Source organism: Lingula anatina, chromosome 2 (assembly GCF_051362555.1).
Source record: "Lingula anatina isolate TDL-2025a chromosome 2, LinAna3.0, whole genome shotgun sequence".
Taxonomy (NCBI): Eukaryota; Metazoa; Brachiopoda; class Lingulata; order Lingulida; family Lingulidae; genus Lingula; species Lingula anatina.
This window is the reverse complement of record NC_141768.1, coordinates 19,186,992-19,211,478: the sequence shown is the minus strand read 5'-3', so window position 1 is coordinate 19,211,478 and position 24,487 is coordinate 19,186,992. Positions and strand designations below refer to the sequence as shown.

Below are 24,487 nucleotides of genomic sequence, written 5' to 3'. Positions count from 1 at the left end.
CTCTCTGGCTGCGGCAATACACACTGTACAAGTCAGAACGAATCAACCTACGTATGGTTTATGCATAGCAAATTGAGAAAAGATGTATCGGGTTTTTGGGTCTGTCTCTTAACGCACATTGAAAACTCTGGCATATAGTACTGCATATTAAAAAAAATCTAACAGAAACATGATTCACCACATCAAAACATACATTAAAAGGATCTTTGACGAAACGTATTGCGGTGAATTGCAACAGATGTTCCACAATCACAACGTACGGTCTACACACCATTCATTCACAACGATGCCAGTAGGCCTATTTGGCGTTGTGTGTAAAGTGCAGAGATATGGATTGATGTAATTATATAAGCCTAGAAACAAGGGATTGAAGCAGTGACCAGAGCGGGTTGGATTGGAGATTACAGTCTCTCTCTCTCTCTCTCCCTCTCTCTCTCAACTCTGTGCGTGGTGCGAAATCATGAAGGCGCTGCGCATGCTATACTAGGCCTACTCAGCACACCGTAGTTTCCCAGTCTTTTCGCTAACTAGTGTGCCATTGGCTGGGTTTCAGTCAAGTCCATGTCTGTCCACTTGACTTTGATCTGGTTTTCCCCTAGTTTCCTCTGTGTGTCTCTGCCTTTTGTCACTACAACTGCAAAAATAAATCCACGATAGATGTTTGGAAGAGTGCAAATTTTTTTTAGTCTGAAGGATATTTGGATAATTTGATTTTGAGGATAGGAACCTATTTTTTTCGCTCAAATATTAGTAGAGAAGTCGATTCTTAAACTGATAATATTTATTTATTTTCGGGAGCTTTCTTTAACTTATTAGGCAATGCTTTATCTTGAAAATTACAACCATCCAGGTGTTATTGTCAATAGGCCTAGATCTACACTTTCAAAGAGCACTCTACAAAGTAAAACAACAAGTTTACGAAAATCATAATTGCTTCAAAGTTAATTTAAAAAGTAAAAGTATTTACAAAAAGAAATAGTTGATAAGAATAAAAAGAAAAATTCTACTTCTCTTATTTTTGAAAGCAAGGAGACCGTATATGGGCTATGATAATGGTATATGGGCTATGATAATGAAAATATCAATAAACTTAAGTCCTATATGTTGGGAGCCGAAGCCGCCACACCTTTTTCAATCACATCAGTGATAAAAAGGCATAGGCTTAGAGTGAGGCTATTATTATTATTGGTGCTAAATTGGTCACCGAAATGGTCCTCCCCCTCCCAACACACACACACACACCTTAAAATTGCTTCCTATACCATACGCCTTCAATATCAGTCCGGATGAAGTTAACTGACAGATTGTCAAGCTTGGACCATAATGAACGTGAGCGTCTTGGGTACGTGATCACCTCTTACATGTGTACAGTAATTAACCGTGTGGGTGCCCCCCTCCCCCCCCCCCCCCCCCATACCTAAGGCCGAAAAAGTTTTTGACAGGAGCAAAATAAGCGCATGTCATCTTTCGTAATTTCTGTTACTTTGTTTATCTTATGAATTTTATGAATTGAGCATTACGTCATAGACATTATTTATAAGCTGCCACGGTAGACTATACACAATTTTTATCCTATATACTAAACCTACACTTGAAACAAACTCAAATCGCCGGCAAAGTAGTCTACTGGTATGCTAGTCTATAGGCCTATCAAGTTTATGTTGATAAAGTTTGCTTTAAACTAGTAAAAATGGAATGAAAACCAACAACAATCATGAACAATAAAAAAGGAATGAATGAATAAATGTCATATCTATTTTAAGGCCCAAATCCGGGACCAGAGGTGACCAAAACTGTTAGGATGGAAGGCCTATAGAGGATTAGGCCTACAATTTATTTTGAATGTGCCATAGTCAAGTGCTGTCCTTAAATTTTCGTCACACGGCAATGAGGCTAAAACCACCAAAAGCCTGATTCAAACACTTTAGGTCCTGCAAATGCACTAGCATTGGGAAATTGTCACCGTAGTTGAGATAGTACTCGTTAGGGGGCGGTCGTGTCAGTTTTAGAATATTACATGTCATGTCACTCCGCCATTAATTCATTCGCGCAGGAACATTGTTATTGAAGGTGTGACGCGGCAAGCCAGCAAGTGGCAAGTTGTAAAACTAATCGCTCAACTCCGTGGTCTGAAAAGTTTGTGTTTTCCTTCTGATCATCAGTTTTGGGTGGATGACGCAGGGCGCTGCAGAATGTAGTCATGTCACCTGAGATTAGGCTAAGGTCAGGCAATCATTAAGGAGATTACAATACGTATTAGGACGGCCCAGCGGATTTGTTCATTTTCAAAATGGCCTCCTCATGCCGAAAGTTTCTGCCCAACATCTTCAACAAGAGCAAATGTCAGAGCTGTTTTCGACCCAAGGAACATCACTCAGCCGAAGCTCTGGAAAGCAGCAAGGTAGTAAAACTTAGTATTACTCTCAATTAAATACTCACTTCGAGTTTGCACGACTAGTAGTTGTTGTAGTACTAATAGTAATGTATTGTGCATGCCAAGCCCCCTTTCAATGATTCTTCATTGCAATGCTATGACTAATGTTATAGAAAACGCGCCGGTGTTAATTGATACCTTGAGTATTATCCACCTGTATTGCTAGTAGAGCCATGTCAACAATTTTTATTGGTAACATTTTATGTAGAGTTTATCCCACTATGCCGAAAGGTAATCACAGTGCAAAGTGACAATTGTTTCATCCTATTGTTTCGTTAATCTCATTGTGCAAGTTATATATGGTTATCTGGTTAAAAAAGAGACTGACATTAAATTCATTGATATGTTAAGAAACCAGCATTTTTCAAGCAGTGTTATTTTTGTAAAATCTCTCTACATAATTGTGTAAGATGTAGATTTCACTATTTTATTTTTTCTGAAAGAAAGATTTGAGTGGGGTGGTGTGCTTCTTTACCTTTTCCAGCATCAAAATAATCTGTAAAGTGACATTTTGACAACTAATTTGACTTTTATTTGGATCCTAAACCTGCCATCTCTCTTATTTTGAGCCTGTCTGTGTTATCTTCAGTTTCAACATTTATAACTAATCAAGTTTAAATGTTGTAAACATTTGTTTATTGAAGTTGAAGAAGGTCTGTGCTGAAACCAGGCATATTACTTTATTATAAAACATAAAAAATAATTTTAAACTCCCAGATCATAACTTGATTTTAATCGCACTCCACCCAAGTTAGAATATAGCTTTTGCATCATAAATTATAAGTGTAATTGGCTTAGGGCTACATTTTATCTAACAAGCAAGTGCTTGAGTGAGAAGGTAAGTGTATTTGAGTGTTTAAATCTTTTCAAAACTTTTCAAAATCACCCTGCAGGCCAAAAGTTAGAAAAATACTGAGGTATCTTTGAAATAAGATGTATACAATTATTTGACTCCTGTTTGACAATGGCTATATTACTGTTAACTTTAATGTGCGTCAAAATCAAGCTGTAAAAAATTAGGTAACACATATTAGCTAAAAGATATTTTAAGTAATTTTGACAATTTTTATATACAGAATCTCATCTTTACATTTATCTTAGAGGTGTATTGTGTAATTCATATGAAAAAATGTCACAAGCCACAATGAAATGTTGGTGTTTCTATAATTGTTGAAGACAAGGACCCCATTTCAACCAGAGCACTTTAAATAGCCCACAAGCAGAAGGTGATTCATGATATTAGACAAAACAGCAAAATAGGATTTAGCCAAAATATACCTGTCCTGAAAGCAGAGCTAAGACAACTTTTTTTCTGGGTGTGTCATATGATAAAAGAAATGTTTGAGGTTATGTTGGCGAAATGTGTTATTAGCCATAATTATAGTGTCCAGTTTCGAGGAAAGTAGCAGAAGGGTGGTGGGGGAGGGAAGGAGCTGTGGACCAATACTTCTTTTTCAAAAATTCTACCGTGTGTCTGTTATTTGTTTTGAGTTTGGAATACATCTGAGAACAAAATAAGCTTGTTTAAGTATTTGTGTAGCCATTTGGATAAAGTGTCAAGAACACTGTAATACAATAGTATAAATCCATTATAAGCTAGACTAAATAATCAGAGATCAGGTAGATGAGGTATTTTTGTTAAATGCATTTTCTTGAGAGTAACAGGTAAATTTTTTATAAATGGTTTCCCTAATTTTGGATCTTGTTACTGACAAAAGATCTTGAAGAAAAACTAATGGCATGGTAACACTTTAAACTTTGCTGAAAAATGAGACTGTTCACAATAAAATTTTGCTTGTATCAAATAATTGCAAAATAATATTGCCAGATAGATTGTAGAAGGGAAAGCTCCCTTGCCATGCACATATTACCTTGTGTGAATAATGGTCTTGGGGACATTTCACTAACCACAAATTGTGTTTCAGTACTTTGATCAGCACATTATTCTCCCATCTGGTGGCAAATAGTATGGTAATCAGGTCCTTGGGATATTTGCCGAAACTGTTTTTTAAATTAGATTGAGTTTGAGTAGTAATGATGGCCTATAGAAAGTGCAGAGTGATGTCTGCACAAAGAACAATCAGCACTTGGGTTCAGCCTTTTTTTTTTCTTTTCAGAAATAAAAATGAACAATTTTCTACTAAGAACACATAAGATTCTTTAGACCTTCATTAACTTAATGAAAATGATAATGTTCATAAATAGGGCCATAGAAAACTGGTTTTGTTTTCATTACAAGTACTATCTAATATTAATGATAGTGACATTTAATTTGAAATGATTCAAATTATCAGCATTGTTTCAGTCATTTATGTTGATGTTTTAGGCATCCAGAAAGATCTCCAAATGTGGCTACCTGTTCATAGCACCAGACCTGGACTTCGCCAACCCTGTACACAGGTCTAAGGTAAGAGAGAGGGAATTTAAGTGATTGATCCTGCTGAAAGACCGCTTGTTAGGGGCTCACTCTAGCACAGTAAATGTAAGCCAATGTGTCTTCTAATTTGGCTGTAAAAATGTAAAATATTATGCTTTCTTTTCAATGAAATACAACTGTTTAATTGAATTTACATTTTTTTGCCAAAAATGAATTTTACCATAGAGAGAGCCCAGAAATAACTTTTTCTTATATAATGGTTTAAAGATTTGTTATTTGGCTAAATAAATAAGAATCTTTGCTAAGTGCTACTAGTTATTGTAATCCAGTATTTTTGATAAAGCCTTTATTTTACCTGTCCTTTTACAGGTCACTCATATTATTAGTTTCCTGTTTTCACTATAGTATGATAGAGATAACAACATTGATGCCCTCAAGGCATTCTGATTGTAGTGCTATCTAACCACATATCCCCTCCCCTCCAACCTATCAGCTCCCCATCCCTACAATTCGGCTTCAAAGTGAATTGGGATTTTTGCAGTCTTTTGCAACTCTAGCCGAAGCTAATAGACTTTTATACTGTGTTAGCAAATCTCTTCTCTGCACTCGTATCAGCATTGTCTATTCCACTCCACTCCCAGCCCTGCCCATAGGTCACCCAGTGATGTACATCCCCCCACTTATCAGCCTTTGTCAATAACAGATATTTTATCACTGGCAACCCCATCTAGGGTAACATATTATCTCTCTGACATTTTGCTTTCTGCATATATCACTATATTTTAGTCAACATCTCTGCTGTTTTAATGGCAGTTGAATATATGAGATCCCCCCCCCCCCCCCGATACACACACACACACACACACACACACAAGTTCCATTCTCATCTGTATGAAGCCTATGTGTTATTATAGAAATAACCTTGCCAAGCTTGAATCAATGCTGCAGTTAAGATTTAGAGGGCATTTTACAGTTGTGCCTCAATTACTCTTTCTGGCAAGAGGGTGCTATTCAGGTGAATTTAGGACTTGAAAAAAAATCAACATGATTGATTTAAAAAATGCGGAGCACAACTGTATTTTGACGTCAGAGTCCAACCCTGTGAAATAAATCATTCTCTTTGCTAGTTGAGTATACCAGTATACATTCAAATTAAAATATAGCACTTAGTATTCAGATCTCCCTCCTTTGGGATCATCTGAGGATACATGAAAGAACCGTAGGTGTAGATGTAGATCTAGTTGTAAACAGGACTCATGTGGATGACAGGGGAGTTTTAGGAGTGCCCCAGAGAACCATTACTCATAACCTCATCACTGCCATCATAAAGCACTGGGAAGTAGTGCACCCAAGATGTCAACTATATTACAGCAGTATAATAGCCATTATTTTCTGCTTCCTATATACTTCTTAGCCATTGTTATAGGAGGTAGAATTAATGCCAGCTTATGATGCAGGTGATAGTTCATAGGCGTATGAATGCTTCCTCGTCATGCAAGTCATTGTCATGTATATATAGAAGCTGCACAGGTTGATAATTATTGCCTGATAGACACAACTTGATCTCAGTCTCACTACACTGGTTCCTAGTTGCTGGGAATTTCTTTTGTGGGATTTCTGTCAGAATTTTTGTCACCTATATCCACTTTTTTGTACTGACTGTCATATTTTACATCAACTCGAATAGTTTTAGTTTTGTTTTAGTAAGTTCGGAATCCTTTCACTTTGCTCATCCCAAGGTGTCAGCATTTCTTATTCCTCCCCTATCTCCGCCTTGTATGTATTAAATATGAAGAAATGTTAAACTGTCAACTCAAATGCAAATATTTTGATGTATGGAAGTAATTATGTAACCTGGGTATACCAGAGGTACAGTTCCCTGCTTAGGTTGACAACCTGAATTCTAGTACCTGGACGTGCAAGTCAAGTTCAGCTGTCTGTTCTATACAGACAAGGATACAGAAAGCAGAGAAAAATAGTAATATGAAATAATAATACACGGACCACGTACATCTTATATACATGAAAGGAAATATATTCATAGTAATTCTAGTGAGGAATTCCTTAATAAGTGGTTAATAATGTATGACTTGAATGCTGATGAAAAGAGCTCAGTTGTCTGTGTCTTTGCCTGGGAGCAAAGAGTGAGGGAGCTGACCTGCATCTCAATGAGATATTGGCTTCCAGTCACACATGACAACTGTATTCACCCTGAGATTCAGGTGTCTGGTTATAACGTACCTCTGTGTACTAGGAATGGCATAGGTATTGTGATTATTGGATAAGTCGAGGAGATATTCCACAGGGTAAAGTAACTGCACTGAGCTGGCATGGTGGAGAATGGGCAGTGTCACATAGGATTTGTTTTCTGTTGTTAGCAAATCATAATCAGACACCCTGTTGTGGTGGGTTTCTCTAGGTTAGGTCAACCTGATTCAACTGGAGACTTGGCTTTTAGTTAGTCAGCTCTCTTCTCAGAGCACCTGCATATCTGTATTTTTTCTTAGTTTCCCACAGACACATGTATAATGTGTTGGTAAAAATATTCTCTAACGTTCTCATTTGCTTTGAGCATTGGGAATGAATTGGAAAATGTGTTCACTTGCACTTGGTTTGTAGCATTTTGGTTAGGACTATGGACTTTAAGGTTATAGGAACTAATGGCCAGACAAAAATAATAGAAATGCTTCAGTATTAATCATTTTCCTCCAGTCTTCATTACTGATTAGTCTTCCATTTCAAGCAACCATCACTATCAACCATCCCTGTATTGACTTGTAAACATGGCAATACAGCATGAACATATATATGTTGATAAAGCATTTGAGGGGTCACCCTTGGGCCACTTTCATTTCCAGGGGTACATATAACTGGAATGGACTACTTGTAGATGTTCTAGCATGTCACATACTACAGAGTTTACCCCCTTGCACAAGTTCTCTCCATGTTCGCTTATGCTGTAAAGTCAATAAATTGACTGTGTTACAGCATGGTGGGGGGGGGGGGAGGCTTTTTTTGCACCTTTTTAAGATGTTATTCTCACAAAGTGGACCAGTCCAGTGAAATGCACTGCTGGATGTGAGAAGTTCCTTACTGTCCTGGTTGGTTCTTTTAAAATCCCTGTCTGCTTGACCTCCTCTTGTCTTCCTGGGGCTACCTCTTGTCATTGGAGCTGTGTTCTCCACAAAAGCCAAAGGCAAACATGAAAGACCAAATTCTATTGTTGCATAATGTGGTCTGTTGTGTTCAGTTATTGAAGTGATGTCCTTGCTTTCAGTACAAATATTTGACATTCTTTGTCATGGAACAGGCAGTGTGTAGACAGAGAAAGTATTAATTCAAGATGTCAGCTTTCTCACTCAATTGTCCCTATAAGAAAAAAGTAGCATGAAAGAGCCCCCCCCCTTCAACCCCCTTCCCCCCTCAATTCCCTCCCAACTTTTTTATGTCAGCGATCCTCTTGTATGACTAGGCAGTGAGGTATTTACAAATATGTCCAGTGTGTAAGTGCACTTCGTTATTACTTTATTATGATAGTGAAATTCAGTTTTGTAAATTCTGACCCTTTTGTGTATAGGTCTTGACCAGTATAGTTCATGACATTTAACTAAGGATGGACTAGCTCTCTATTCTGGTTTATGCTATCAGCATTTTAACCCCGAGTCTCCTTTTAAACTTTTACCAGGTATGCAAAGTTGATGTTAAAGCCACTCACTGGGCTTTGAGTGGAGAAGTAGATCACCTTTCATTTAGACAACAAGCTACCTCTGATTGAAATGCCCACAAGAAGCCTTAAGCATAACATTAAGTTTGCATTGCTATTACTGTGAAGTTGTGTTATGTAACTAGAGGTTGGGTTGCACTGGAAAGTCCAAAAGGAAATAAAACATTTTGTCAAATATAAATGGATATTTTCATTGACTTGGCATTCGTGATTAACATACCAAGATGGTGTGAAGAAATCTAGTGATAATAGACTACAAAATTCATTCTTATTTATATTTTCCTTTTTCAAGTGAAACGTTGAGAACCAAGTGTTATATTATAACATCATATTTTCACACATCTAAGTTGATATCCAAGTTGACTTGTCAACAGGTCAGTGCAATAAAGACTGGTACAGTGTGCAAAGCTACAGATTTCCCTGACCATCTTGACTAAGTTATCTCTTAGAGAAATCTTTGCAAACTTAAATTTACTGATTGCTAGATGTCATTAATTTTGATAGTCCTTAAATTTTGTCATAGACAAAAATAAGAAGAAAGAAAGTTTTTATTGAAGATTTTTATTCACTGTCCAAAACAAAACCTATGGGCCACATGGAGGGTCTGACTTACAAGTAAACAATGGCCTATGGTCAGATTTGCCCATTTCAGAAAGATGAAATTAAATAAAGTTGAAGCATCAGATCTTCCTTGTTCAGACTGGCTTTAACTAAAAGCATTTTATTCCTAATTATAGGAAGCTGCAATTGATTGCAATCCCCCTATGTGATTTCTCTGTGATCTCCCCCACCACTCATTGTGATAACCATTTAAAGTCAAAGCACATAGGAATTGCATTACCTCATGGGATTGTAATCAAGTGCCTACCTTCTGGTTAAAACTGATTTTGAATGGAAGTATCTGAATAGTACTTAAAGCACACACCTGGCCATAGCCAGGGTGTCTTTCACTTGTAGAAAGGAAGCGTGGTTTACCTTTAATTGCCATTAGGAAATGCATTGATTGAGATAACTACCATTTAAGCTGTCTGAGTTGCAGTACCAGCAAATTGTGTACAACATGAATGAATGAAAATAAGCTGCATTTATATCTTAGATGCTGGACTCCTCTCTCCTCCCTCCAAATCTGAACAATTTGTATATTATGGTGTTTATGTAATGACTTGATTATGAACTGTCAGCCACCACTGCCTTGGATTTCACTTTGGAATATTTATTTTTTATTTTTCAATATTTCTGTTAAATATGGGCTTTAGTTACGACAGACTTAGGTAGCAGATTATTATTATTATTGTTATTAAAATTAATTTAAACTTTAAACCTTAATTGTTGTATTTTAGTATTTGAAGAAGTATCATCTTACCTTAAGTTACTAAGAAAAACACTCTTTCTTTCATAAACCCCTCTGCTTTTAAATTGTTATTTGTCGCTATGATTAACATAATGCTGTTTTGGAAATAAAAGTGATTAAATAACATATATGTTTATTTTCAGAGATGGCAGCGAAGATTCTTTGTGCTATACGACGATGGAGAGCTTACCTATTCTGTGGATGAAAATGTAAGTAAAAATTGCACTACTTAAGAACCGTTTTGCTTCAAGTGTTTTTTAATCAGTTTTTAAATGAGGTAAGGAATTAATTACCAGGGTTGACATCAGGTTAAAGAAAACCTTTGCAAATTTTAGCCTCAGTTGGGTAATTCGGTTTTGCTGAATGCAGTGTTGGCTTAAAAAAACATTAGAAGTAATATTTGTCCACTTAAACATTAATGGTGGAAAAATGCATAATTCGTTTAATACAGAAATCTGATATCATAGCATGACCCAGAGACTTGTCAGTAGTGTTAGTTGGCATAGAGGCCAGAAGAATGATATTCAGTTTTTCAGTGCATTCGTGATTGAGCATACGGCTCTCCCCCCTGAGACGCTATCTGGAAACAATGAACGAAATTGAAACTCAGTCTGAAGCAATCAGCCACAACATCTGTGCCTTTATTCCATCTACTTGATCAAAGTAATTACTTCCAACCAAATGGATTGTTTCATTTATCTTTTGTCTCTGCAAAAATTTAAAACTTTCGTTTGTTTCAAGACAATGAGTTTGTTAAAATTATCACAAGCCTTTTCTTAGAAATGTGCAACTTGCATATATCTTGCTTTTTTGTTTTCTTTTTTGCCAGGCCTTTCTCATAAAGTATGAACTAAGTGCACTCCTGGGTCAAAAATTTTATGCATTTATTTCATATTAATGTTCCACCACAATATGTTGCCTAATGAATTCACATATGCTAAATGTCCATTTCAACTAATTTGGTAAAATTGTTTTTGAAATATTGCAGCATTTTACACAGATGTGATAAATCATAATTGAAGAAAATTGATCTACATGGGATGTTAATGATGAATGTGTCTGCTGACTGCCAAAGAAGTTGTTATTTATGTGTTTAACATTAGAATTAATAGAAAACACAATTTTGAGACAGGTTTATTCTATTACACACAGAACTGCTTTATCTTCTATTTGATTTGATTGAAAACATTTTCACCTGTTTTGTGCAATGAACAAACGTCTGTGAAAGATGTTGTTGATTGCAAAAACATAAACAGCATGTTTGTTGTTTGTCAGACTTTCAAAACAACCCTTGCCGTTGCTGAGAGAAAAACCAAACTCACATGTTTTGGTGTCAGCTTTTCATAAAAAAGATGAGGTTTGTTTAGTGCTAAAATCCCTGTTTGATTAAGTCAAATGACAAAGGCTTTACCATGTGAAGTTGAAAGTTGTGTGTAAGCATTGCACTTGGTTGTCTTATTACTGTTGTTTTGTAATTTAAGATATGTTCATGACTTGAAAGGAGCTTTTGTTAACTTTTCCACAATAGACTAAGAAAATCTTTAGGGGTGTAAGTTGAGTCCATGACATAAAGTCGCAGGCTTGACTTGCATAAATAACTGAACAGGGTAGTATTAAATCCCTCTTTGAGGTTTTTAAAGAATATTTTCTGAAGTTGAACTTGCCCAAAACCTACACTACAGGGACTAAAATTCAGAATGTTGGTCCCTTTCTTAATATCTGAAATTGTCTTACTTTTCAATTTAGCTCATCAAGTTTTTAAATTCACTCAAACACCCCATTGCCATAGATTTTTAGATCGATCTATCCCTGTGGGGAGTCTCACTAGATTACTGTCAGCTTGGCCGGCTTAAGCGTCTGTCCCACCTACAAAAAGCTGTAAGGGGGTAATTAAATATGGTGTCCGCTCGGCTGACTGCAATTTAGCGTGAACCCCCAGGGAGTTAGGTCAATCTAAATCTTAATCTTTAGATCGATCTAAATCTCTGGGAAAGCACCCAAAGACACCCAATGAATAAATAGATAAATAAATGGATAAAGGAATGGATGCACAGACAGACAGACATACACATAGAAAAGAAATAAAGGAATTATGAAGAAAAATAAATTTTAATAAAAATAAAGTCAAATAACATAAAATGAAAACGATTCTTGCAAATAGCTCTCAAGAAATTAAAACTACTTAAACTGCTTGAGCTATTTTAATGCCTTCATGCCTGAAAGAGAACCCGTTTTATACCTCAAATAAACAGGCAGTTTTATGTTGTGGAGATGACTGGTAATAGATATATGTAGTCTGGTTATTGCCACCTGGTCAATTTTAATGTTGGGAAGGTGACCAGGTATAGATTTATATGATCTGGTGATTGTAGCATGGTCATTAAAGTAAGGAGTATGTGGAGACTGTAGACAGAGATACATTATTGTCCATAGAGGCACTGTCTGTTCACACATTTACACAAGATGGTGAGATTTTGGATCCAACTGCTTTTTTATGGCATCTGTCAGATAACCTGCTTTAACACCTAAACATATAGGGATAATTTGAACCATTAAATTGTGGATGAACAGAAATGTGGATGGATTGTTTTGTGTTGTTTCCCATGATGCAGACGAGAGAATTTCTATGAAAAATCGTAAACTGTAAGAAAAGACCCATTTGAAACCTTTCCATTTTGTGAGTGTGAACTTGACCATATACAGACTGTGAAAGTCATCTTGTCATCAGGGTCATTGTGTGACTGCCCAATTTCAGTGATCTGCTGACAAATGGCTAGTGGTCAGTATACTGGTCAACAATGCTGACCATAATGCATTTAGCTTAAATGATATCCATTGGAACATAAGATACCTGTGAGAAATCCCAAATGGTTTGCACCCATGTTTCCCTATGTTATTGCTGAGCTGTGATGTTTGTGGCATCAGGGAATTCCCTGGTGGCATATAGAAGGGATGGTTGACTTTTTCCTTTTGGATAATTTTTCAACCTTAATTATAAAGAAAAGAATATTTGAACATTCCCTAAATATTGATAGGAAAAAAGCCACCAAAAGTTTTTTTTTAGCTGTGGTAAATAAGTTACAGTTTTAAAACTATGCTAAAACAACTGTCTTTGAAACCTGAGCGATTTCTGACATTTTTTGATACAAGCCTAGCAGTCACATAATGGACTGTGGCAAATTTATCTTGAATCAAACAAGACTAAATTTTAACCATTAAGTGATGAACAATTTTTGACTGAAGCTTGTTTGTTAAACCCATCATGAAAATGAGAGGGACTCTGCTCCTATGACAGCATTTGCTATCCCTGCCCTTGGTTTGGTCTGATTTGTATGTGACAGTTATAACCAGGAGACAGTCAGTAGCCTTGGAAAGATAATTACCTGCAGCCAAATCACCCCTAGATCTAGAGGCTTGTTATGATATAATGGGGATAGTGTGTGTGTGTGTGTGTGTGTGTGTGTGCTGAAATTCAGGTACATTATTGCTGGTCTCATTCTAACATAGTAAAGTTTAGCTAAACACTACTTAGTACACATATTCATATTGGCTGAAGAAGATGTAAAATATTTGACTTATTGACAAATTTAGCATTGGTCCAGTTGAAATTTTTGATTAAAGTACAAGGCATTTGGCTGTAAGAAATTTTATCCAAGTGAACCCAAGCAACACCTATTACAACTTGAATTCTGTCTCCCTGTCCTCCTTGCACAATTTCCACATACTCGCCAGTCTTGTGACAGTCATTGCTATATTACATGATGTTATGTATTACATTACATATTACGTTATTCAAGTACATGGTAATTTTGCATGGTTGGTGCCCCTGCTGTTACGCCAATGCTAATTAAGTTGTTTCATCAGTACAATATGTGAGCTTGATTTATATGCGCCATATTCATACATCAGAAGGTGGATCCTGTGGCCATATTGGGGTGTTTGAAAAATAAAGTTCCACTTCCCCAAGGCCTAATTAAACCATCTCTGTTGGGAAAATAGTGATTTTAATGATGATATATACCTGCCATAATATTAATATAACATTTGATGAAGCCACAGGAATAGGTAATGATGAGATTGTTTTAAACTTTCACCTGGGTGACAATCTTTTGAATGTCATCATTTTAGGGGAAAATAATTGTTACTTCAAAGATATGGTAATAAAAACTTTCAGCTAGTATCTGACAAGTAACATGTTTATAATGTGTTTTATGTCAGTGAAGCCATATATCTTCCCGACTTATGAAATTTTCATTGCTGGTCTATAAATATTTAATGCTCTCTGTGAAAATAAGCAATAAGCAATTGTATATTTGTTTTAAGTAATGCAGGTATCCTCCAACATAAATTTTGTTATCTCATCTGACTGGTATGTTTTCCAAATTCCTGATTCACTAACATAGGAATCAGTTCTTATAAACATTGTCTGTCGTTATGAACAAGAAAAAGTAAACTTTCCTGCATATATGATCATGTGTTATTTGACAATCCAGGGATAAGTGAATGGTTTATTTTCTGCTGTACATGCAAAATGTTTGCACTAAGTAAACATGCCAGTATTCCTCGGATTAATTGAACTTGCTGGTATACACACAGGTTGCAGACATTTTCTTTGCAATATCTAAACATGACTTCATTTAGCTGTATGAAGAGAGAGAAATGTTTTATTAAGCTCCTCATGTTCAGGCCGCGATATTTCTCGCACCTGAATTGAGAAAGAAATAGGAGACAGAAAAATAATGATGTGCCAGTTAAACTGGCTTCTGCAACCCCTTCACAGATTGTGTCACATTCAGCTGAGAATCTCACCTAACACAATCACTGGCCCAGTCACTTGAATGGCTTTCTGGTATTGCTTAGTCAAGATATTGCCATGAGAAGATTTCAAGGCAAATATCGAAGTTGGTTGTTGAGAAATTTTACCAACTATAATTATATTTGCTATGTAATACATGTTACAGGTTAAAAGACCATGAAATAGCTGTTGGTGCAATTTTCTGGCACAAATGGAAATGATTCAGGAGCTGGTTGTGTTCAAGATATATATATATATATATTCATATGGTGGCGTTTGATCAATATAGATGTTAACTAGGGACAAAACTGAAGCAAAATTTACATTAATGGCATGACTTCAGTCTGGAAACAATATGCAATTAAACCATTGGTTTCAAGAAAATATTCAATTCCAAAATTTATGCAATTTAAGTTGGAGCAAAGGAACTCCTGATTGAGATCACAATCTAAGAATTCTGATGAAGTGTTCTAGTCCTGACCTAGGACATGCCACTTCCTGAGTAAAATACCTGATGATGGCAACACAATGAGGAAATTGTTATCATAATGGTACTTTTTGCTGCTACATCCCAATAAGAATATTCACATTATCTGTTATCTTAGTGTCTTAACTATTCCAAGGATATGTCTGATTTATTCTCTCTTTTTTTTCCAGGTGAATACTGTCCCACAAGGGGAAATTGATATGAACAAATGCACAGATGTGTTTGGGGCAGAAGAAGTCAGTACTCACCAGTTCTCCATTGCAATTGTTGTTCCCCAGAAAACTTATTATGTAAAGGGAACAAATAGGGAGGAGATCAATAGGTAATTTTTCATGGGTATTGGTGCTGTTGAAGCTTTTGATTTCAGCTTTTATTTTTGATTTATCTCTTTTAAATAAATGAACACCTACATAGATGGATGTTATGCCTATGTGGCATGGCATGATCATCAACAACAACAATATTCTTTGATCAAAACTCCAAAAATCCTCAGTTGATGCCATCATTTCTTTTCAAGAAAAATATATGCCAAGATATTTTATTTCTTAGAAATAATATGTGATGATAATGTAACAAGTAAACCAGAAAGATATATTACATTTAATTTTATTTCTTTTGTCACATAAGCCACAACAGTCATAGTTGAAGTTTGTATCTCTTTTGTTGTACACCAGAATACGCAACAGGATGCATTGTGCATACTCACATCCATGCGCAAACATTCGTTTGATATTGAGCTTACATGACAGTGTTGGGCACCAGATTTGGGCTGTTTACATTGCTAAAACCGGTTTTTCATTTCCAAAAAGGTCCATTGTCAGTTTTATAACCCAAACTCGGTTGGTGTCTAACAACTCTTTTGTGAGTTGGATAACAAGTCCACGGGTCTCCAACTAAATTAAGATATTTGAGACAGCTTTTAGAGAGAAGGGACAAAAGCTGGTTGTGTTTGGAATATACAAATCTCTTCACTATTTTTTTTGTGTGGAAGGGTGGTTAGAAATCGCTACCTACCAGATATTGGTATAAAAAGGGAAGGCAACACCCTGTCGTACATTGTCTTTCTTAATTATAAAAAAAATCTGTACCATATTTTTGATAATGATTTTTACTTGAGCTATAAGTTAGAAGCATTGGGGTTTTTTTATTCCATGATAATGAGGCCTCTTTACTAACACAAGAATGTAAGTAATATATTGATTCTATCTTTGAGTGCTGTTGCCTTTGTTTACGAAACAAAACATAATAGAATCTTTTTTCATCAGCACTGTGTGCTTTTTCTTAGTGGTGGATAGAATTGTGTGTGCCTGTCAAAAGTAAACAGTTCCCACTTCACGATTCACTGCACAGGTGACTTCTGCAATATCGAGGCATGCATACGTAAGCATTTCAGTGTCTGGGTCTCTGCAGTAGTGCAGCTGGTTTACTTGAAGCCAAAATTATCCAGAAATTATTACAAGAAAGAATTATTCAAGTAAGTATAGAGTTTAATTCATCTTTGTTTTTGTGTTGTTGACCACTAGGTGGCATGATGTGTTGGTGATGTACCCGCGGAGTATTAAGACCAAGCACAGGCGTGCCCCGACTTTCCCCATACCACAGCCAGTGGCAAACTTATCAGCAAAACAGGTAAGATGAACCATCTTGTCTTCTGTTGACCCAGTAACATGGTGCTGATACACCTTGGACATAATGCATCAAAGTGATTTGAAATTATTTTAAATCTAAAAAGAAAAAATTCTATTTTGTGACATGAGATGCCTGACCTGATTATGAGTATATACCGTGTTTAATAATTTATTTGGCTTTATATTTTGTGTGTATTGGTGCTGTATTGCATAATGTTTGTGCTTGGAGAGGAACATGATGGGGCCTCGGGCGTATTTATGAGTAAAGTGAAGAGTTACACAGCAGGTATACTTGTGTTTGTTAAGCCAGTATTTTATCATCCTGTCTCAGACATAGAAAAATCCAATTGACACTTTTCTATTTTAGAAATCTTAAAGTTTTGTTTAAAAGTTTATCAGGAGTTGGTCTTCTCGGACAGTATGACTTGTGTCTCAGTAGCAAAGGCACAAGTCCCCTGCTTTCATCCACTCTTCTATCACACTGCCATTTTATGGTGCAAGGCATTGCAGTACAAATACCAGATATTGTAATACATCCTGGAAAAAACAGAGGAAGTCTAGCAGTCTTGATTACTCAAAACATATGTGGTGAAGTTTTGTCTGGTTCCACTCACCAAATCATGACTTTTTGTTCAGCAGTCTAGGCCACCACTACATAACTATGATGATTTTTTTTTCAATTAGGCATTCCTGATATGTTTATTTGAATGGATTGTCATTACAAATCAATAAAAACTTTCCATATCATGACTTCTGCATATGACTGGTATTGATTATTGATCTTCGTTGTACAGAAGACTATCAAATAATTTCATTGAGCTGTAAAATTCCAGTTGTAGCATTGTGCGAGACAATTGCTAAAAGTTTTTTTAATTAAGCCATTTGGACTTGCATCAGTTGTTTCCATTATTTGGTAAATGTTATTGTTATTGCCAGATGTTATGCTAGAATGATATGGTAAGCAGCGATACTAGAAATTGCCTTTATGGATTTTGTTCAAGATCACATGGGTAAATATTATTATCATGATAAGTGATTGAAATTCTTGGCCACCATGATTCCCTGACTCAAAACATTTGAAGGTTAACTGATAGCAGATTCTGATTTGTCTAGTTTTCAATGAATAAACGTAAAAGAAACTTAAGTGAATGAATTTTGGTAAGTAAATAACATTTACAATTAAAAGCTAGTGGATTTAATTTAAATAAATGAACTACAAAAATACTTTCATTTCTATATACAGGACTCAGTAGATTAACCTAAAATATTTTGTCAAATTAGATTCATATTTGAAGCTAAACAATAAAGCTAAAAAAGCTAAAAAATTTAAAATAAATTTTAAGATGTCCAAGTTTATTTAACCTTGGGGGAAGGTTAAGCACTAGAAAATGGCAGACAGTAGTTTGTTACTTGCATTTTTTTTTCAACAAAATCCTGTAAACTCCCTTTAAGCATTTAGCAACATACTAACATGTGTTACTCCATTTGGCACAGAAACAAGTTTCAGTCAACAGTAAGGGGCAGCCTATATTATTGATGGTATGATTAAATACCTTACAATTTTAATACACACACACACACCCAAGTTCAAATACAAATAGTAGAAAGATACAGGCTCTTGGGTTTATCAGTTCAGATGTTTTAGGTTACGTGACCACTGTGCCAAGACTGCACACAAAAGACATTCTTTCTTTTCATATATTACACTTAAACATTTTTACCACACAAAAGGTACATGAATAAAAAGGGGAGAGACTAGATATGTTTTGCTTCTCTATCTTTTAGATGTGTAGCAGGAGTGCTGGACCATCACCTGTTTACTTACTAGCATTACCCATTCAAAATCCATTCATTTGCTCTGTTGGCTTTTTTCATACATGGTTAAATTGTGTAGTGCACTTTTTTGCAAAATTTTTTCATAGCAAGTTTGCATTCCTCCACATGTGCTGATACATTCAAATCACATTTTGAAGCAAGTTTAGGAAACATATGTAGCTTATATTATTTGGTCTTAAAAACAGAAGAATCATTGTCACTGCCTTCAAATATCATCTACTATGACTGCATTGATTTTAATTCAAAGTGCATCATGTTTTGGAATTCACCAAATGATAAGTAATACAAGATACAAGATTGGAAGATAGTGGAACATTGGCACTTTTTTTTTTGCATTAAACTATGTTTAATTTATGTGATGCCCTCATTTTATAAGGAATTATGGTAATTTGGTGGCAAAATGGAAGACTAATTATAACTAGAACTTGACAATGTATCAGACAGTATACTAGATTAATCCATATGACTTTATAGTAAAAAATATGTTAAGTAATACGTGCATAAGGAAAGAATTTTAGAATAAAAACTGCATAGGCTTATCGAAATTTTTTTTCCGCAAGCAGGTGTCTGAAGAATTCAAGCCTATCTTTGTTATCTAGTCAAATTGCTAAATGGTGTAATGGATCTATCTATGTAGCAATAAACATTCCCTTATTATATGAAATTTAGCCATTGGCAAAGAATTTGAAAAAAAAATTCCAGTGTGAGCCCAAGCTTAAGGCCTTTCTTGACTTGTGGATTGTTAGAAGACCAAAAGGTATCCAAGGGTGTTATTAAAATTCATGTGCGGATTGTTCTACCTGGTAGGGGGCTGTGACATGAATTTATGATGAAGCATTGTCTGTCATTATGTGGTAGAACTCTGTTCTTGTCATGTCAGAGGGTCTTTGATAGATGTCCTGTGATAGAGACTGTGCAGCCTGCATGAAATCGGAGCAAAATGTGCCGAGGTTGTTTGTATAGTATCTTTTTTGGCAAGAAAAAGCGGAGACAGAAGAAGGTGAAAGAGGAGTTCCATTTTTTTTAAATCCGTATTTCAAGATGTTAAAACTGAATATTTTTTCAACAACTGTCATAACAAGATAGATGTGTCTTCCCCTGACTTTAAATGTGAGATGAATGATATGCTAGTGAATATAACTGTGGTAAAGACATACATATAAAGTGTATTTCAAAAAGGAAGCTGATAAACATAATGTGGTGTATTAGTCATGGGGTCGTGGGAGATATGGCATTGATGTAACATCAAAAAAAAGGATGTCATTATAATTCAGTATTTGCATTCCTTGGCTTATCTTTTCAGCCCCTGAACAAGAGTCGCAGTGTTCCTGGTGACACGTCCACAAACGGCTCAGCTGAGAACAGTTCATCTGCCAGCGATCAAGAGGCAGACAAACCTCCTCCATTACCTCCCCGCCAACGCTACAACTCCTCGTATCACCCCAAGGTGCAGGACTGGGAGGAAGAAGAGAAAGAGAACAAACCAGAGGACATATTTGATATCAGCCCCGGGAAGGCTATTGATTATGAACAAAGTAAAAGGAGAGAAAAGGAAAGAGAAAAGGAAAAAGAAGACTATTTACCTCCTGAGATAGATCTAGTCAGAACAAAGAGTGAACATAGCCTGGCATCATCTGGGAGTTCTAGGAGCACTCCTGAACCCACAGGACCTCTTTATTTTAGGAGTATACGCAGCTTGAAAAATAAAGACAAGGGAGTGAATCGTGAACTAAGAAAAAGTCGAAGTCTTCACGACTTAACTTCTGACGATCCTGCAGAGGAAGTGCCTTCAAGTAATCTGTTGAAATACCGCAGCAGGTCACGGGACGATATCAGTAATCTTGGTCGCTCGGGGGACTCACTGAACAGGTGGGCATCAATGGAGGGGCTGGAAGGAGATGGGGACCACTCTGATGGAGCAGGTGCTAAACCCAAAACCTTTTTTGAATCCTTGATGAATCCAGAGCCACCGAAACAAAAACCTCCCCAAAAAGGACGTTCCCATAGTGCCTACCTCAAACTCGCCAGTATCCCCAGAGCCAAGCACATTGACCAGTATGTCCCCAATGAACAAAAACAGTCTGCAGCCAGGAAGAAAAGTGCACCGGATTTAACTTTTGGTATGACGTCCCTTGTAGGACGCAACAAGAGACCAAATGGTAGTTTTAGCACAACATCTAGTCTGCCACAAAATGGTAAAGATTCTTCAGCTGTGTCTAGTCCAAAACCCCACATGTCACAGTCCAATACTCCCAGTGAACGCACTGCAGCTTATATTTCCAGTTCGACCCCTCGGCCATATGTAAGTTTAGCAGATAGAGAAAGGGAATACAGGGCCCGGAAGGATTCTTGTTCTTCTACAGATTCCCTGCGACGTTATGATGCTCGTTTAAGTAATGGCTCTGGAAGTGACAGGGGAACCCCAACAGGAATACTGAAGGGGTCGTCCCCTCCACTATCAGCATCTCCCCCCACCTCTGCCTCTATGAGTCGAGGAGACCTGCACAATAGAGGGCCACTTAGGAATGAAACAGATGAGTTAAAGGTAAACCTGACCTGAGTGCTATATTGTTAAACTTGTAAATTGAGGTGATCAAGTAAATTAAATGGTTAAAAGCTGCAAATGATAAGATTTCTATATCTGAAGATAATTTTTGTAAAGGATTTTTCCTCTTTTTTGATATTTGATCTTTTCGAGATAATAGAATGAAATAGGATTTCCTTGTCTATTTACAGATGGCTCGCACCAGCAGTGAGCGCAAGCAATACCTGTCTAACCAGCTTACTGCAGTTGCTGCCCAGCCATCATCCAAATCTAAATCTGAAGAACAGACACCCAGCTTAGATGTAAGTTCTAATGATACTGTATAGCCAGACAGACTTAAACTTAAACCAGTTTGTCTGGGATGAAAATTTCACAAAACCAGGTTGAATAAGTTTTGCATCAGAAGTTCAGAACACAAGTATTCTTTACCTCAGTGTATGACTTTATTTTATTTTAATTCATTATTTAGTTGTTTACATTTTTGTTGGGGTGACATTTTGCATTTTTACAATTTTAAATTTAATATATACCCTTAAATTTTGGTAGAAATTTTTCTTAAATTAAATATTAGAGAAAAAGGGATTCGGATAATATAACTAAACATTATTTTAGTAAAATTATATGATTTGACACTATATATATACAAAGGTTAACATTACCATCGGTCTTAGATGTAGGGCCATGATATAAACTGTGGTTGATGTGTCACTGAGGAACTTCCGTCAATTTGGATCTTACATGTCTTCTGTCAAACACAGAAAAACCACTGAATGCATAAGTTGGATCTCATTTACTTCACCAGATGATCAGATTGCTTAACATGGGATTTAGGGTTCAAAGGGGTAGGGGGGTGGGGGGTGGAGTTCCCTGTGTAATGTGATCATCTGGTGATCCGAAGTCTTCTGTTAGTCATCTTTTAATGTCATTTAGTCTATAACTAGTCTGCCGTGATTTTTTTTGTGTGTGTGTGTGTGTGTGAGCAACATGTTTGCATGCATGTGCATTTGTGTGCATGGAACAACAACTGAAAAGGTTGAATGGAGTCACTGTTTACAAGCAAAGTATCACAAACTTTTGCTTTACTTTCCTTTTAGGATTTGATGTTTACCAAGAAAGGCTGGCTGCTGATGCTTGCCTCTAATGGAAAGGAGTGGGTGAAGCATTGGTTTGTTCTCAGTGGCAATGCCCTCAAGTACTTCAGGGATGCCAAGGCAGAGGATGCTAACTTCATGAGTGGGGTGATTGACCTGTCTACCTGCTATGAACTGGCTGAGGTGCCAGAGGCCAAGAATTATGGCTTTCGTCTCAAGGTTAGCAGAAAGGAGTGTTGTTATATATTTGCGGCTTTTGTTTTTCATCTTTGTTCAGCTCGTTTATAGCTCTCTCTCATTTACTCGTCTTGACCTTTTTGTCTGATTTATATTACCATGCATTATTATAACACAGGTCAAGAACTTTGAATTTGTTACACATTGATAACTGTTCATTTTTAAGGTGAGATAAGTCTGGTGTAAAGTTTTTAATTTCTAATTCTACTGAAGTTCCTGAAGTTATATTATTGTATACAAAGATGATGGAAATACGTTCAATGGACTTTTAAGTTTAAAATTGAATTTTGAAAAATTAAAATTCCTAAATCAGTTGCTTTTGACTTTATCCAGTCTTTTGTTAGTCAGGGCTTTTCTTGTCTATTTTTCAGACCACAGGTGGAGATTTCACACTGTCTGCCATGACTGCTGGGATCCGCACAAACTGGATGCAGGCAGTTCAGAAGTGTGCAGACACCAACACAGATGGCAAGTCCACACTGGACAGTGCACCCTCCATCACCTCAATGAGCCTGGAATCCTGGGCCAGTCGACTGAAAAGTTTGACAGCGAAAAGCGAAGGCTCGAACCATGTGGGCCAGGTTCGCAGAAGGTCTGATAATGAGGAGAGCAAGTCTAACAGTAGACACTATAGCGATGATGACTCTGACTTCCCTGGGATGAGGCTGTACCGCAGGCAGTCCAGAGACTCGCCTCCACGGAGAAAGACCATTGGCTCAGAGAGAGAAAGGGAAGCCATCGCTGATGCTGCCAAGACAGCCTCCCAGGCCAAGCACCCTGTTTATAAAAGGCGAACGAGCAGTGATGAAGATGATGGAGAAACATCAGACACCAAGGAGGAAGTTGTAGAAGAAAGAACAGAATTTTTACAAGAAATTACAGATCTGGAAAAGAATATAAGTGGTTTAGCCCAAAGGGCTCAGGAGGAAAACAGACGCGCTCGCTCAGAGTCCAGTGAGAGGGAGTTGAGCAAGACAGAAGAAGAAAAAAGTGACTCTGAGAGTTCGGGCAGCTTAAGTGACACAAAGACTTTTCACTTTCGAAACTCAAGCGATGATCTTGAGAAAGAACTGGATCGCCGAGATGGCCTGCAGAGAAGATCCAAGTCTCCAGCTAATAAAGCTCCCAGTGCCAAAGTTTTGGAGAAGTCAAGATCTAAATCTCCGAAGCCCAGGTTAAGATCCAGATCGCCAGGTTCTAAGGCAAATTTACGTCAGGCTGTAAAGGAAGAGGAAGTGGAAACACTTGAGGCTGGTGCAGACTCAGCAGAGGCTGCCTCGAATATAAGACAGGATTCAGCAGAAAAGGTACATAAAGTAGGAACATGAATGGAATCAATTTTTGTCTCAAAATTCCTAAAGTATACTAGTATTGTAAATATTTCTCTCAGCGCTTTGATTATATTTGAAGTGTGTTACTTAATGGTAAGAAATTTTAATATTAAACATATTTCTTCATAAAATATGATCAAAATTTATTATTATTTTACATATTTTTATACACATTATTGGAAATATTGGCTCCTGATTAACCTTATCAGTTTTTGTAGAAATTTTGCAGTGTGTTACTTTTAATGTGTAATTGATATTAAATAATTAAGATATCAAAGAAAGAACCTACCTAACATGGCAAAACAGGTCCAATTGATTTATGCAACAATATGATCATAATTTTTAATATTAAATAAGAACATTGATATTCAAATTTTGTTTTTCTTCGCAGACTGAAGAGCCCACTATAAGTGCCAACTACCCTGGGTCTCTACTATCACAAAAAACAAAAGACGGAGAAACCATCTTAGTCGAACTTCTAGAAGCAGAGGTTAGTTTTATACTAAATCTGATCAATTGTTAAAAGTTTTAGAGAAAACAAGGAGACAATCTTGTTTTTAGTGATATCTGGTGTACTGTAAAAAAACACAAGTGCATATGATATGTCCCTATAGATTATATCTATAAGAAGTTGAAACCTGAAATATTTTG

At 36.5% G+C, this 24,487-nt stretch overlaps 1 protein-coding gene across 8 annotated transcripts in view; it reads left to right on the top strand.

Annotated features, from left to right (window-relative positions):
- The first annotated feature begins 2,042 nt into the window (after positions 1–2,042).
- The window catches only part of LOC106169594 (uncharacterized), a 37,279-nt gene continuing 14,834 nt past the window's right edge, over positions 2,043–24,487 (top strand). For 5 of the 8 annotated variants that reach the window (XM_087003131.1, XM_087003135.1, XM_087003132.1 and 2 more), the window contains exons 1-10: positions 2,043–2,401; positions 4,761–4,841; positions 10,030–10,095; positions 15,339–15,490; positions 16,692–16,797; positions 19,936–21,177; positions 21,369–21,479; positions 22,272–22,487; positions 22,877–23,812; positions 24,228–24,326. In XM_087003131.1, the coding sequence (XP_086859257.1) occupies positions 2,291–2,401; positions 4,761–4,841; positions 10,030–10,095; positions 15,339–15,490; positions 16,692–16,797; positions 19,936–21,177; positions 21,369–21,479; positions 22,272–22,487; positions 22,877–23,812; positions 24,228–24,326 (3,120 nt within the window). In that variant the 5' untranslated portion in view covers positions 2,043–2,290. The remainder of the gene's footprint in view (positions 2,402–4,760; positions 4,842–10,029; positions 10,096–15,338; positions 15,491–16,691; positions 16,798–19,935; positions 21,178–21,368; positions 21,480–22,271; positions 22,488–22,876; positions 23,813–24,227; positions 24,327–24,487) is intronic. The other 3 variants (XM_087003136.1, XM_087003133.1, XM_087003130.1) reach the window with 1 other exon arrangement.